We start from the raw sequence: 16810 nt of genomic DNA, 5'->3' as shown, positions 1-16810 counted from the left end.
GGCAATGGAGATTCTGTCCGATCTAACGAAAAAATTTGGTGCTAGGTCAGGTTACCTATTAAACGAAGCTAAGACCCAGATTATTTGCACAAGGAATGTGGTGAAAGCTGATTCTAGATTTGTGGACGCAGCAGTTTATTTAGGGGTAACAATCAATGCTAATGTAGATAAAATTGTGGAAGATAATTTTACACCACTTATCAAATCAATTAAATCCGATCTGAGAAGGTGGGATGGTCTACATTTATCATTAATTGGGAGGGTGAACGCTGTCAAAATGACTTTGTTCCCTAAAGTATTATATTTATTTCGAGCCATACCTGTATTTTTTTTAAGAGAAAATGATCGCAAATCTAGAGTCAATTTTTATTAAATTCATTTGGCAATTTGGGAAAGTTAGACGGTCCACTAATCTGTTGTCCCTACCAAAAGACAGGGGGGGTTTGGCTCTCCCCAATTTAAAGCTGTATCATTGGACCTGCCTCCTGACCCAAATGACTGTGCTTTTCCAGCCAGAGACATTCCGTAATGATGTAACTTTAGAAATTGAGCATCCTCCCTCCATATTTGAGCTATTGTTAGGAAGGAAGGCGCTGGGGCTAATGCTTTGTGAGATCGATCGTAGATTCTATAAGAAGGCAAGGTTCAAGATTATTGATGGTGTCTGGCGAGTTTGGATGGGCTGTAGAAAGTTTTGTAACATCCCTAAAATCAATCCATACCTACACATCTATAACTCCAGCCTCCTCTCAGTGCTAGAAGCAGATAGGACTTTCAAAGTATGGGGTGGGTTGGGTATCAAATCATTGTGGCAAGTAATTGACGCAGAGGGTGTAGTAAGCTTTGATGTTTTACAAAATAGGTATGGAATCCCTGACAACCATTGGTTTGTGTATATCCAACTGATACGCTCATTGAAGGCTCAGAGACCAAAATTGACATCCCCCGGTATTTGTCCCTTATTGGAGGCCATGACTAGAGGGTGTAAAAAAATTAGGATCTTGTATAACATTCTTATCTCAGAGATCCAAGATGATGTGGATAAGACACAGGTAGCCTGGGCCAGAAAATTGGGCAACCCTGATATAGATGTTGATCAGGCCCTTCTATTGAATAAAAAGATTTTTAGAGCCACGAACTTAAAGGCCCAACATTACAAGACGGTGTTTAACCTGTACTATACCCCGGCAAAATTATTTGCCTGGGGGGTTAGGACCGACGATACGTGTCCAAGGTGTGGGGATGGCCAAGCAGACTTATTACATATGTTTTTCAATTGCAACCTTTTAACGCCTGTTAAAAATGAGATTGAAAAGTTTTGGGAGGGGCTGCTAGGTCTTAAGATCGACCTATCCCCTACCCTAATGATTTTGGGTATGGATTCTAGTTTAAAACTGGGAAAAGAGGAAGAAGCACTGATTTTTATTTCCGTGGCTGTACTCAGGCTTTTAATTTCGGCAGGTTGGAAGGATACGGTGGCCCCCTCCTTCCAAATGTGGCTATCTAGGCTGCTGGGAATCCATAATATTGAGTCCTGCCTATATGAACAAAAGGGACTAAAAACACGGGATTTTGGAAGAAGGCTATGGGCACCTGTCACAGAGTGGAGGAGGGCGAAGTTGTAGGAGTATCGATGAAATTATCCCATTACCACCATAACTATATTTTTAAGATCAAACTTTTATGAATTGTAAATAAGATGTATTTGGTCCTGTTGGATTATGCTGCCAGAATATTTTAGTACTGTCGTAGCACCCTTTGATTGTGTATTGGTGATGAGCCTGGTTTTTTTAAGTATTACTGCTTTTACGTCCGGATTTTATCTGTATTGTTCTATTCTTTTTTTTCTTATTCATTGTAAATGCATTAATATTTCCAATTAAAAAAAGGGGAAAAAAAAAAGGAATCCACGACGAAACCCGACACACTTTGGGACCTATGCACCCGCTTCCTGTGGGTGAGGTAACGCGAGTACTTCGGTGCTCCTGTGAAGATTGACTATCCTAGTGTCCTAGTTTCAAGTGGTTAGTTCCTAGTCCAGTCGGAAGACTCCTAAATCTTTAACTTTCTAACTTTACTCACCCCTTGACTTCTATGTGTGCACGTGTGCGCATTTAGACTCTGCACACGCATCCCGTGGGCCTCCTGCTCCCTAACTACTGTTAGTCCAGTGTAGCCCCAGCGATTCCCAAGGCCCTAGGCCTTCCAACTGTTCGTGACGTGGTTCTTATACCACTATTTTAGTATATGGTTTAGCGGGCCACCAGGGCCTATCCATAATGTGCAACTTATTGTATGTTATATTGAGTTACTTGTTATGCGCTTGTGCCTCTGGCCTCATAAAGAGTTCAGAGGATTGATTTAGAAATAAATACATATATTTTGAATATATAACCTGTGTGGTGTCCTTTCATTTGGTATTAAAGGGATTGCATATGGTAAAACAGCTGGCTTCACATGCACTCTTGAGTTTAGACTAAGACTGCTTTTGTCCATGCTACCACTAGGATAGCCGGTCTATAAGGTTGACTTTACAATCATCACCATGAGGGTTGTTTGGACTGATGCAAGGTGCTCACTAGAATAGTGAACATCATATACCAGGCCAGCTTCTCACAATAGTGTGCTGGCTGACTGGACTCTTCAAGCTTCCATCAAAAAAGAGTTTCTGACCCCCTGCTCAGAGAGCCTACTCACTCAGAAGTCCGGAACAATGTCTGCTCCGGAGGAAGATGATCACACCTTCTCCAGCAGGATGGCTTGTGAATTAGCATACCAAGCCCAGAGGCTTCAAAGCCTCTGCTGCCTTTGGTATGAGACTCCAGCTTTCTCCAGACCTGGAGAATGCCACCCCCTGCCCTGGCACCACCAAAGCAGGTGGGAAAATTAGCTAGTTAGTAGACAGTAGCACTATCAGGCTAGGCACACCCCTGAGGTGGGCCACCTGAAGTGGACACGCCAAGAAGGGTTTCACCATCTTGTTTTTGGTGAAACTAGGAACTCTGGATCAGGTTTATGCCCACTCTCCCCAGAAAGTGGTCATATAGGGGGCGTAGTCCCCCCGGTGTTAGGTAGAACATTTGCTACTACCTTATACACACCTTAAACTCCCTAAATTCAGTATTTAGGTGGCCCCCTTACATCAGAAACTCACATTTGTCTACCTGGGAACAGAAGAAGGACAACAGACAAAGAGCCAATAATTCAAGAACTGTGGTCCGGCCCCTAAATTGACGCCATAACCTGCTTTGCTGCTCTCCCACAATTGCAAGAAACGACTGGTCCTGCTGCGAAACAGCCTCCCAAAACCCTTGGAATACTGTCCAGGACTTTGACAACCAAACAGCCCCTGCCTTGAGGTGGACGAGCCTTCTCCCTGCACCTGCAGGCACTGACCGCATCTGTCCGGTTCACTGTTTTGCTGAACGTTGGTTCCACCGAAGGAGCAACTCACCAGGAGGAGGTCATCGAGAGTCCAGTCCCGTCGCTTCATCAAGTCTCGAGACGCTGAGCCTTCCCAAAGTCTCCCTGCACCTTTACTCAGGGTACCAGAGACCTTGCAGGCACGAAGGCTTGTTGTGTGCCAGCCCAGACACCACCTACTCCGCCACCAATCTACTGATGAGGGACATCAGAATCTCCCTTCATCACTGATAGTCGCCCTGTAGTCTTGTTTTCTCCTTCTCTTCAAATAACCCAAACCAAGTGAGAACCTCTGACTTCAGCAACCCTCTGGACAAAACACCACTGCACCCAAGCCCCCCAGCCCGGGTCCACATCAACCGACTGGGTCTTCATTCTCCAGAGACCCTCAAGAGCCGAGCTCCCCTTTGGGTTCTGCCTGACTAGTCACCCAATTACCACTTGCAGTCTTTCTTTCTGCAGGTACTTATCCATTGACTTTACCACATAGCGCTCGAGGCCACCAACATGACCAGCACCTCTGCACCCAGACACCCATTGGCAGGTAAAACCGAACTGCTGGCGGTTTCTAGGACCTTTGCCCTGAAGTCTAGGAGAAGAAACCTGTAAAACATTTGCAAGTGTTTCTATGAAGTGAATGTTTCTACCATAGGATAACATTAACTCACTCCAAAAAATTTATTTGGGCATTTTATTGTTTCCCTGAAAAAATCCTATCCCCAAAAGTTTTTACCCGATCACTATGATCTTGGTATCTAAAATTATATAACAATCAGTTATTTTTCTAAACTGGTCTTGAATGAGAGTGTCTCATTTATTGAACCTTTGTGTACAACAAATGCTCAACACTCCCCTCTAATAAGCCTTATCTGCAAGCCCACGCTACCACTAGAAGAGCACTTGGAAGTATTAAAGTAAGCCCCTGTACACCATATAAGGGTCTTCTGGACTATTAGCATGGTGTACCCCTACAGTTGGTACACTACACAAATAGACAGTTTTCTCCAACGTCCACCACACTTCAAAGGTAATGACCCGGACATTAACAGTTCGCCCACTGCATTAAAAAGGCTACAGGAAACGGTGTTGATTAAAAAAAAAAAAAAAAAGTTCTCCATTTGGAAAAACAATGGAGAGAGCAGGCTTGGTGCACTGGTTTTCTCAACCACTGACCGCTTCCCCCACGACTGTCGACACCTTTCACAAAGTGGAAGCTGTCCCAGAAGAACACCCTTTGTACAAATTAATTCCCATTCCAACCTCAGGGACATGTAACTCATGTTGTGAAATGGGCAGGGAAACAGATGAAAAAGTTGCTCCTGCATGCAGGGAGCAGCATTTCTTTGCTGCTCCCTGCATGTGGGAGCAATGCTGGCTCCCACTGGAGGTGGGTACCTGGCTGGTACCTTGAGGGCTTCTGGGGTTGTCCAGGGCACGCACCCATGACGGGCAGGGCCCGGGCTGAAATCGTCCCTTGAAAGAGAGTGGAGGGCGCACAATTCCCTGCCCTATTTTTGGGGCTCCCATGGCTGATATTGGCCCACAGGGAGGGGGCTGTTTGCCCCCTCCCAATTAAAAAAAGGTACAGAGCCCCGGGGGATAGGTTCCTGGAGCCAAATTGGCCTGGGGAGGGCCACAAGTCCCCCCCCCCCCCCCCAACCTCATTTGTGACACCGGAGATGGGTTCCCCATGGTCGAAATTGGCCCAGGGAAGGTGGCTGCGTGCCCTCCTCCTATTTAATTTAATAATTTAATTGTGGGTTTATATAGCGCTAGGAATCGACTCCCGGAGGAGTATCTCCACGCTTCGACCGCTGGGAAACCCGTCCTGGCTCACCCTGAGAGATGATCCCAGATGGGTATCTCTAAGGTGCGACCAAGCATCCCCGGCGATCTGGGGGGGCCGTTGTGAAGATGAGGCAAGCTGATGCCCAGAGTTGCCGCGTGTGGTCTCTGACTAGAGTAGGCACCGAGGCGAGAATTATCGAGTCCGCTGACCTTGGTCCACGACCCTGCCGCGTCGGGAATCGAACCCTGGTCCCGGGCCATTCTCTGCTTACGGGTCTGCCGCCTCTAACCAGTGAGCCACACTTCTCCACTATTTACTATACGAATGGCCTCAGGGGATGGGGTTCAGACTATAATCGGCCTGGAGTGGGGTGACTGCATGCCCCCCTCCCGGGTTGCCTGCATGTGGCTGGATTAACGTAAGGTAAATAAATATTAACGTTTAAAAAAATAAACTAGAAATTCACTGAAAAGATCAAAGGTTACAGGGACTTTATAGTTAGGTTCAGATTTTACATGCATAGCACCATAGAAATTCAGCAGTTAGTTGTACTTATCCGAAGAAATTTTTATTCATGCTAGAAGGTAACTATAACTCGCGCCCTATCAGTCCTGACATCTTCTATGACGTAATTGATAATATCACTACAACATTTGCAATAAAAATTTTGATAAGGAAACTGTGCATGTCAGGGGCACGAGTTATACTTGCCCTAGGGCATGAGTTATAGTTTCTTCATATAAATAAAGCTATAGCTGCTTAATTTCTATGGTTTTGTGCTTGTAAAATCAAAACCTAACTTTAACGTCCCTGTAACCTTTTTTTTTTTTGTGTTGTGTGTATATATAATATATATACGTGTGTGTAAGATATATGTATGTTATATATATATTTACCAGCAGTCGCTACTGTGTAGTATTAGTTACATTTTCACTAGGAATAACGATTTGTTTTGCTAATATTTTGTCACCGTTTGACATACCTAAACACAACTTTCCCTAAAAAAAGTTCATCCACCTCCACTCCTTCCTGGATAGTTTCGCAGTGATCTGTGAAGCGGGGGCAAAAAAAAGGAGGGTTTCCCAAAATGTTTTTACCTGTGTTAACACCCTAGGTACATTTTGGGAAGCAATACAAGAAAACATGGCTGAACAGAATATCACCAAATGTGGCAAAAAGTTAGAACTTTACTCAGAAAGCATGCTTTTTGGTATTTGATGTAAATCCATTCATCCGTTTTCAAGAAATTTATGTTTAAATGATAGTGATATCTGGACAGTTGGTTTCATAGGACTCCGGCGGCACTGCAAATTATATTAAAAAGAAAGTGATGATTGGCCAAGAAGGCTTCTTTGTGTTTTTTCCTGTCACTCACTTTAGATGTGATTGGCTGGTCACAACATGAAAAAAAAACTGCAGGATTCTCCTGCAGTTAAAATCAGATATAAGGGGCAGGGTAGGAGTTCCCTGACTGCCTTGCACATCTGGGGTGGGACCCAGAGGGACCCCCACCACTCCCTTATTCCCTAAATTACCTCACCCCTCTGCCCCCCCCTCACGCCCTGAGGGATCAAAAGGGGAAAAAAGGTTTAATGCTGCAGGACCCCCACCCGACTACTACTACTACTACTACTGCTACTGTTTATGATGAACCACTCTAGTACCCTTCCAGCAGCTTTTCCTCTGTCTCTCCTGGCCCGAGAGTCCTTGGCACTGCATAGAAGGAGCCCTGCTAAGCTGCTCCTGATAGAAGCTGCATGAATGAGACAATACTGATACACCGAACTACTGGGACGATCGAGCTGTCCTACAATCACATTCATCGTTCATCCAGCCAGTCAATTGAGACAGTTAGGCTAGACACTTCATCACAGGCAGTCATCCCTCCAAATCATGGGTTCACTGTTTATGACCTAGAGTATGAGTTTATGGATATCCCGCATAATTGCAAAAATATTGTATCACATACACATTCTCTGTTAACATTTAAGGTATACTGTACAAAGTCGAAGCAATGGTCTCAAGTACACCTCGGGTTATTGCTGGTGGCTATTTCTCGATACAGTTCTTCTCAGGTACATTAGTTCTCATGACTGATGACCAAACATTTCATGAAAGGGTTATTTTGTGCCTTTGTCTCCAGTAAGACAGTTACTGATCACTTGCCCCCAAGATATTCATATTGCTCTGGCCCTGTCGTTTGAGCCCATTCATAAAGCAGACGTGAAATTCTTACTTGGAAAATTGCGCTATGGCTTGCTTTTATGTCGACAAGATGAGTGAGTAAACCACATGCTTTTATATTTAAGAAAACCTTTGTTCAGTTCTTTAATTTCAGTCCTTTTAAGGATAAGGTGTTTTCACAGACAGACCCCAAATTTATGTTCAGAGTACCATACGACTTCCATCTTAATTAATCAGTGGTCCTTAGTTTTTGTTTATCGAACCCTTTCTCTAGTGCTGAAACAGCCTTGTACACCCCTGGATGTTTGCAGTTTGAATTTTTACTCTGAAAAGACAAAGGTAGTTATAATGACTTATCAGCTTTTTGTTGCATCATGGAAGAAGTACTCTCCCTTTCTAAAACGAGCTTAGCAAGATGGCTCTCAGCATGCATTATTTTCTGTCACAGAAAGAGTAACTGACTTATGAAGGGAAATTGATGGCACGCTAAAGCACGCTCTTAAAGATGACCCTATTCCTTCTTCACAACATCTACTGATAAGTGAATTTGAAGACCTGTCACACATTCACCAAGCCCTACTGCCTATATGTAAATGCAGTGTAATTCTTCAGATACATCCTGTCTCTTTAAGCTGATCCTGATTTCCATCTCACTATGTATGCTGGATCAAGTGTGTAATCTACAAATGTTCCAGTGATGTAGAAGAAGCAAGATACTAGCACATTCACTTTTCTAGTGTTGGTATCTTTAATAGATTCACATGCAACCCTCCCACTTCCCTAGTCAGAAGCTTAATACGTGCTCCTTTCGACTTGTACTGTGAAAATCTGAGCTGTTGTGGCTTCAAAGGGGCAAGAGGGTGCTAAGCCGATTAACCTCATTGGGTGAAGTTTGAGTGATTTTCAATGCGGTGACTGCTATCAAACACTGGTGTGGGTCTGTTACCATTTTCACAATGTGTATTGCTGGATAAAGATATCAAAGATCCCAAACCTGGCAACAGAGAATGATTCAAACATCTGAATCTATGAAAGATACTCATTTTGGAGAACTGAAGGCAGAGGCAAGTGACTAGTTTCTCCCTAGGTTTGGGGAGCAGATCTACTTAAAGATCTATCATTAGTCTTTTACACCACAGAAGAGAAAGTCAACTAGTTTTAAAAGACATGGTAGTGGTAGGGAAACAGTTCCAGATTCTCACAATCAGTAGAGTGCTCCGTATAAGCAAGAGGGTCTGTAGGCTACAACAATGCATTAGGAAGCAAAACGTCCATGGTTATGGGCCTTATCACAAATATCACATCTGGCAGGGCCTCCCATCAGCAAACAGTTTACAAGGGATAACAGATGCATTATCCTCAACTGCATGAATTGAAATTGACCAGACTTGAGGGGGCCTTTTTGAACTCCATGCCATCTCTTCTCTGTGGACTTTTTACTGTGAGTGGTGCTCTGTGCAGGGCATACCCATTCAGTTGTCATGTCTTGTTCTGTCTCATTACTGAGATAGCGAAGGTAATTCAGATGCTTAAGCTGCATGCAGCCCATGTTATTGTGATCACTCCAAACTGGTCCCAAATTCCCTGGCACCCAGACCGTCTGATTCATAGTATAGAGCCACCTTGGCTTCTTCAACCAAGTGACAATCTTATTTTAGCAGAATCCTTTAGTACGTAATCTATACCTACTAACTCTGAAACCAAATGCATGAAACTGTAGAAGAGAACTTAATTGAAGGCCTTAACTCTGAAGGCCCTTCAAATCATATTGGGGGCAAGGCATCCATCTGCAAAAAATATTCTTCTGATGAGTATTATTTACTAGATAGTTGTCACATAACTCATTACACATTCTGATGGCAGACATCTCAGTCTTATGTAATTTGAAAACAGTCTATCACTAAGTCTTTGAATATAGAAAATAACAGGCCACTTAGCAACTTGCACAGCCTTTTTGTGCTGCTCAAGACAAGAGGTTCCTGAAAGGGTTGCAAAATACTTTTCCTCCTTTAACTTTTATAGTTCAGCTTGTGCTTATTTTTAATCTTTGCGTTCCTAATTGGGTTGCTGTTTGCCTGGTCCATTTCTGCTCCAGTAGACACCTAGTGTCACGAAACTGGGTGCATGGTTCCGGACCCTCATAGGGTGCTGATGTCATACTCTGAGAGCATGTGCCAGTTAAAAAAAACAAGCATTTTGCAATGCAATAGGTCTCGCATTTACGAGAGTTTGAGTTATTGGCATTGTAAATAACAATGCCTTTTATTTATGTGTTGACTTTTAAAACATAAATAAAAGGCATTTAACAATGCCAATAGCATAAACTCTTGCAAATGCTAGACCTATTGCATTGCAAATGCATGTTGGGAAATGTCCCTGTTTTTTGCTTTACAATTTCGGTCACCCTAATTTATCCAAAACTCAGATCCTAACTTGTGAATGTGGAAAAACTGCCGGATGACAACTGCCTGGCCCCAGGAACTCTACCCCCCCCCCCCCCCCCCTCCAGGGGGAATCCATAGAAATCTGAACCACGAGTGGTCATGTGTTCCAGCCCATCACTCGTCACCCAAGTCGCCTTCTGATTCATGCATAGTTTTGATGCATATTTCCTCGCCTAGGTTTCCCCAGAAGCCACAGACCACCCTTGTCCTACTCCGTTCTTCCCTTGTTTCACAAATAGACTGGCGTTGCATCAGTTGGGAGTGCTGGTGAGGACCTGACCTGTTGGCTTTTGAGTGCTTCTGGCCTTGCACTTGGATTCTGTCCAGAATAACTCCCTCCTCTTTCTCTTCTTGAAGGATGATTCCTACGTCAGTCTCTCTTCCATTTCACTTTACTCTCGCTTGCAACTCCTCGTCTATTTGTTGCTGTTGCATTGTCGTCCTGCTTACCTTAGCCAGACTTAGCTGCTGCGGTTCTGCTTTATCCCTACTTCTTTAGATGCAGTCGGTCTTTACAACCACATCTTGGATGCCACAGCGTACTTCCCATCGGTTATTTTCCAGATATTGACACACTGCACATGCATTTCTGGCTGCAGGGCCAGGAGAGCCTGTGTTTGACTCGGTGCGGGTGGCTGTAATGTTAGCAGTGGAGCCAAAGTGGTGTTAGTCACTGAACCAGAGGGTTGGCCAAGTCCTGGCTAAACTGGACTGTTTCCGGTCACAAGAGTAGCCCCGTCTAGAAATCAGCAGCCCAAATGGCTAACTCGATTCAGCCATGCTCACACACAACTTTATCTAACTAATGCACACATCGCTCTGGTCTAACACCGTCAAATCGGAAGTAAACATGTATCTGCTGCAGTTGTGTTTGATTCCAGACTTCTTTTGTTTGTGCATTTTTATATAGCACGAACTCGACTTGAAAGTATTGGAGCGCTCTACATTACAGCAGTCACGTTACACAATAACACATTAATTTTGTTAGGCACGGGACGATAACGTGATTGCCCAGAATCACAGGATGTTGAGCAGACGCCAGGCTCGAACCTGGTTGTTCCCCAGCTTTAAAGTCTGCATCTCTAGCCGTAAGGCCACATCCTCTCCCAACTTAGGATTTCCTGCACGATTTACAGAAATAACACAATCTTGACATCTTAGAAGTTCTCGCAGCGCACTGGCTGTTAAAAAGGAAAATCGACGCTTATGAAAATTATTTCAGCTAAGCCAGTTTAGAGGAGGCAATGAGTCCAGCGTTCTTGTTGTTGATGGGAAACAATATTTCTTCCATTCCCCAATTAATATCCATCGTTGAAAACTGCAGTATGCCCGGCAGTCAGCCTGGTCACCGCATCACGCTGTCACCTTCCCCCAGTTGACCTTGGAATACAAGAATGTCATTCTCAGTACACAAAGGGGTGCACGCATTAGGATTTCAGTATTCTTCAATCGATAGTTTAATTTCTAAACAGAAAAGTTTGGTTAGTGAGACTAGCAGCCTCCTGCGTCATCCCGTTTGTCCTCTTTGTCACCTTCCTTTGCTCGGCGGCTTTCTTCCTGTATTACGTAGATGAAAAGTGCGCAGAGGGTACCAAATGTGGTCACCGCCACGTCCTCTTCAGCCTGTAACAACGCGGGCTGATTTACAGCACCTTTCATCTCCCTAAAACTTCTCGCATTTTGAAATGCTGCCAGTGCGCAGACAGATGTTTTACATGCTCCGACTTTATAAGTACAGCGGCCAAGAGTTACAGGGATTTTTTGATTGCACACAATGGGCCTGATTCAGTTGGGGAAAGTCTGTGTTCTCGGTCCAAATTGTGGAAATGAGAATTCTCATAGCGGAGATTAGGCCCCGAGGGCGCAGACCCTCCTCCCCATTTTGCGAGGCTCCCTATGAATCAGGCCCAGCCCCAAGGGCTCCTAAAATATTGACGAATTTTGTTTTCACAAATAGAGAAATTACCTTGTTACAGATTTTGCGATAATTTCTCCATGTCATTTTTTATTTGTGGCAGTTTCTTATGCATTACTATTTCTGCCAGCCCAGAGAGTTCTGGATACTAGGCCTGCAATCTATAAACAGGACTTTTACTTTCCCCGACACCCCATTTGTAGCTGTGGGTGGTCATTTGTGGTCTAGCAAATGAGATGTGATGTCAAGATCGGCACTAGATCAAATAGAAAAATGGCAGCTAATGAACAGTCAAAGGAAACAAAATGTACACTGGGACACGCATTTCATGGATGAAACACTCACACCCTTCAGAGACAAATGGAAACAAGCCTGCGAGTGGTGTGCGCGAGCAGCCCACCTCTCTTTCCTTCTTTCATTTAGTTGCTTCCGTGTGAAATAGATCCAAAAAAGAACAAGGCCGCGAGTGGTGCGCGCGCCACAGCGAGACATGTGGCTTCAATTATCGCGCCCGTGTCTGGGCACGATGACTGAAACCACATGGCAGCGTTGCGGGTAACCAACACCAATAGGCCATGGGAGTAGCAATGCGCCCGCCTTTGGCCAATTGCGTGCTGTCTTTGATAAAAAGACGCACGCAAAGGCCAATAGCATGGGCCAAAAGGAAAAGCCCACGCACGAGCGTGTGCGATTACTAGGTCCATTTTGAAACCCCTTTTAAGAGGTCTCGCTGCGCACTGCAACGCTAGCCGCAAGACCTAAAAAAGTAGGACTGCAGAGTTTGGCTGGTGGCTGTGCAGCTTTAATGGGTAGCATCTCAATCCCAGTGCAACCTCGGCATGAAGGATTTTTATAATATAAAATATATTTTTGTTCCTCGGACTAAGCTAGCTGTAACTAACGTAATAAATGCCCACAATGAATACTAATTACGGGTTAAAAAATCTCATCTTACTACCTTGTATAACTGTATTACAAGCTTGAAATTAAGTATGCATTAATTGACTATCTCTCTGTTAGAAAAGGGTGTCGAGGAATATGGGGTTTGAGTTTACCCAGTTCAGTTGCCTTCATCAGCAATATCTCAGGCCTAGTCGTATTGGTCGTCTGTTGCAGAGTGTGTCACAGAGGTGCCCCGTGTGCCAAGGCTGACTTCTACCATCTGCTGTGGTAGTGCCCCAAAATAGCGACGTATTGGCAAGCATCAACTGCAGCTAGCTGATCTACTGAATAAACCACATACCCTGGAACCCCTCATGTGCCTGCCGGGACAAAAAATAATTATTATTCAGCAGGATTCCTTGATATGGCGTACGTCTTGTTAAAAAGACGGATAGCAACGGCATGGAAATTGTTGGTGGCCACTCAGATTCATGCCTGGATGAGTGACCTAAGCAAATGGGCAATCGTGGAAACGGAGGCGTGGCGGTCATTGCATGATCTTGCTGTGGGGGTGAGGCGGAGGGAGCATGGGACACATATTGCGGTACTCAAGACCCAAGTCTGATGTCAGTCCCCCCCTCCGACCATTCTTACCAAGCAGATAAGATCTGAACATGTGAGCTACAGGGAAAGCGGTATGAGACCAGCATTAGCTCTCCAGGAGGAATTATGGGGTACATGCAGGCTTCTTGTCACCCTGTGTTCCCTCTGCGCCTCCACCCCTTAGCTGTGCCTACTAGTAGCCATGCTCTACACAGCAATTTGGGCATGATGGAACTGGTAGCAGTGGGGCGGGGTGAAGGGGGAGCAGCGGAACTGGATTACAAATAGCAGCCAGACCCCACCCCTTTGAGGGATGCATGGTCTAGGTATTGACACCATTACAATGGACCACACGTTGTGCAATGTTAGAACTCTTGTCATATTGTTGAATGTTACCAACTCTAATTATTTCCCCAGTGTTGCCTAGAACAAACAGCAGGCTGCGCAAAATTCTGCGGCAGGGTAAACTTCGTTCATATGTTTGTGATTGTTAACTGTTGATGTGCCGGCTTATTGGTGGTGCATACCATATACACGTTTTAGGGAAAATCAATAACGAAATACTTGGGTGGGGGAGGGAGTAAGAATTGACACTTTGAAGTATCCATTGTTCAGATAAATGTAACTTGCTCTTTAAGAAGTAAACCATGACTAGTAATGTGCGGTACAAATGAAACAAACTAAGGTGGAGATGAGAACTTAAGAGTTAGTAACTATTTGGTTTCACTTTATGCAGGAGGTCAGTTGATCGCATATCCGTTAAATTAAGTCAATAAACCTAGATGTAAACCTCCATATTTAATGATTCATTAAACAACTGTGTGTGCATTAGGCGTCTTTTGGTGAATGTTTGTCTCAAGTCCTGAATCTTATGACATTTGTGTTGGCTACAGTTTAGGGGAAAACAATGTCTTATAATTTTGTGTAAGATATTGATGTTTAAAACGATATTTTCATATATATTCATCACACCATTTCTCTTTTTAGTGGAACCAAACATCGAAGAACAAAGAAACCTGCAAGATGATGGTTCAAAAATGCATTTAGAGATGCTGCCACCACCACCTCCACCACCACCCCGAATGAATATTATGCCACAGCAAATTACTGCACCACACCAGCATGCGCAGCCTCAGATCAATGCGACCCATCAGGACATACAGCCGCAAACAAATACAGCACACCATGCAGGACAGACACAAATGAATACACCACACCATCCTGTGCAGCAACAGATTAATATGCCACACCATACCACACAGCCACAAATGAATGCATCACCTCAGTCAGTACAGCCTCAAATGAACACTCCACCTCAACCCATTCAGCAACAAATGAATGCAGCACACCAGCCCATGCAGCATTTGAATGCCCCCCACCAGCCCATGCAGCCACAAATGAATACATTACCCCTGCCCATGCAGCAGCAAATTAATGCATCCTCCCAGCCCATGAACCTCTTCCCATATCCAATTGGTGTTCATGCTCCCATGATGAATATTCCACACAATCCTTATGCCATTCCGCCTCCTCTACATATGCAACTCCCTCCAGGGATGCCTCTATTACAGGTTGCTGCTGCTTCCACTGCGGCTCAGGATTTGCCACCGCCTCCACCCCCACCACCACCCCCACCTACTCAAGGGAACTTTAATACTGCACAGCCAGAAGGAAAGAAACTATTGGTAAGCATGCTTTAGCTTCTTTACTAGAACTTAGTAAAAACAATATTAAAATGTTGTGATTTGTTAGAGATTTGTGTTTTTTTACGAAAATGTTTGTTATATGCTTAACGTCTACCTCTTTACTCTTCTCGACCAGTGGTTTTCATGCCATCTAGTAGCAGGTTCTGAAGGTGGCTTTGTACTTTTCGAAAACATTTTACCATGTACCTGAGAAATAATGGTACTTTTCCTTCTCATGTACTTGCGCATCCTTGCAAATTTCCTTTTTTTCTTGCCTTTGTGTGTACGCCAAAACCTGCGTATAGCTGATATATAGACCCACCCGAGTTATGTACTTGATGTTTAGTTTCTTGCTCTTCATCTCCTCTCCCTTTACCTATGATAGCTTCTTTATAATGGATTCTTTGTTGTTTGTTATAGTAGAATATTTCTCTGTCTCCCAGATATCAACATAAGGCGACATTTCTCTTTTATTTCAGTACTTGCCAAATCCAAATTAAGTATGCTATATAGTGCGTTTAAACAAACAAAATTAGGGGAATCATTCAACACTTAAACTGGAAAACAGTGTTAAACTGGCACTGCCCTTTTAAGATTCTTAGAATATGCAGTCTTTTTTCGCTCACTGAGAAAGGATCTTGAACACATTCTGCCTTCTTTGAAGGCTGCATTTCATCCATTAGCTGTGGAGGCTTTAACACCCCAGTGTTGTGCCTTTTGTGCCTTGTTATACGTATGTTTGGAGCACTTTGTGCTTAAACATTAGAACTTGTTTCCACAAAATGTACCTGGTCCAAATTTGCATCCTCCTTTTCACACAAGTTGGAGAGTCTAGGTGCAAAGAGTTTGGGGATTCCCCTGCAGGCAATTGACAAAATATCCAAAATAGGGCAAATAATTTCTTTTTTCTAAGTGGTATTCTATTTTTCTTGTTTGTTGTTTCAACCTAATTGCAGTTTATGGTGGTAACTTGGGTGAACCCAGAATATTATTCGTTTCTGAGCACTAGAAAGAATTCTGAATTCCAAAAGGAATAGCTCATGGTTTACCCAATGGAAACCATGAGCTGATAGCTCATGGTTTACCCAATGAAACAATTTGTTGAGAAAACTAAGTAAAATCAACTTAGTAAAAAATAGAAATAGGTTACTTTGTGATTTTTTGCCCTAATGGTCGATTTGCAAAATCAGTATATTGTTAAATCTGGCCACGCTTTTTGTTGCAGGGGTATATAGTGTTGGTTAGTTGTCTAAAAACATGCTGTTAACCGGAGCAAGCAAATGAGCTGCAGCTTATAATGATTTTTCATTAAGTACTTCATGTGGTAAAATCTAATCAATGAAAAATGCATATCAATAAAATGTATGCATTTTTTTTAATGTGCCCAAGATGTGGAGTTTAGGGATAGTGGTTATTTGTACAACTCTGAATTTGGGATTACCTGTACTATCTTGTGATACGGATGGCATTTTTAAAAATGTTTATTTATTTATTTATTATTTATTTTATTTTGACAGTTTTATATAGCGCGAACAAGATCTTTGCAGATATCAGAGCGCTTTACAAAGCCGGGAATACCAACAAGCGAGTGAATTTAAACATAATAAGTGGGAGGGGTAGGTACGTGAGGGAGCAAATTAGTACAGAAAATCAATAATAAAAATATAACAGTTAAAAGTGTGTTTGCTTGCTTACAGACTTACACTTCTCCCCATTTTTTGGCTTCTAAGTATAATTGATAATACGAAATGTTCTACCTATCTAGGTTACCACACTTCATCCATTACAAATGGTAACCCCAGTTCATCCAATATAAACGGTACCACACTTGTGTAAGTGGGGCTAGCTCCTGCGACAGGAAATATCCCAAAACGCAATGTGGCAA

General features: G+C 43.5%; 1 protein-coding gene across 2 annotated transcripts in view; it reads left to right on the top strand.

Annotated features, from left to right (window-relative positions):
- SCAF11 (SR-related CTD associated factor 11) overlaps positions 1–16810 on the top strand; it is an 864597-nt gene that overhangs the window by 705044 nt on the left and 142743 nt on the right. For both annotated transcript variants that reach the window (XR_013607094.1, XM_078675739.1), the window contains exon 13: positions 14228–14925. Coding sequence is in view for 1 of the 2 variants with exons in the window: in XM_078675739.1 (XP_078531865.1) it covers positions 14228–14925 (698 nt within the window). In the remaining variant the exon portion in view is untranslated. The remainder of the gene's footprint in view (positions 1–14227; positions 14926–16810) is intronic.

The sequence above is a fragment of the Lissotriton helveticus genome, chromosome 1_1 (genome assembly GCF_964261635.1).
Source record: "Lissotriton helveticus chromosome 1_1, aLisHel1.1, whole genome shotgun sequence".
NCBI classification, from domain to species: domain Eukaryota; kingdom Metazoa; phylum Chordata; class Amphibia; order Caudata; family Salamandridae; genus Lissotriton; species Lissotriton helveticus.
The sequence above is the reverse complement of the archived record's forward strand: the minus strand, read 5'-3'. Positions and strand labels throughout refer to the sequence as shown.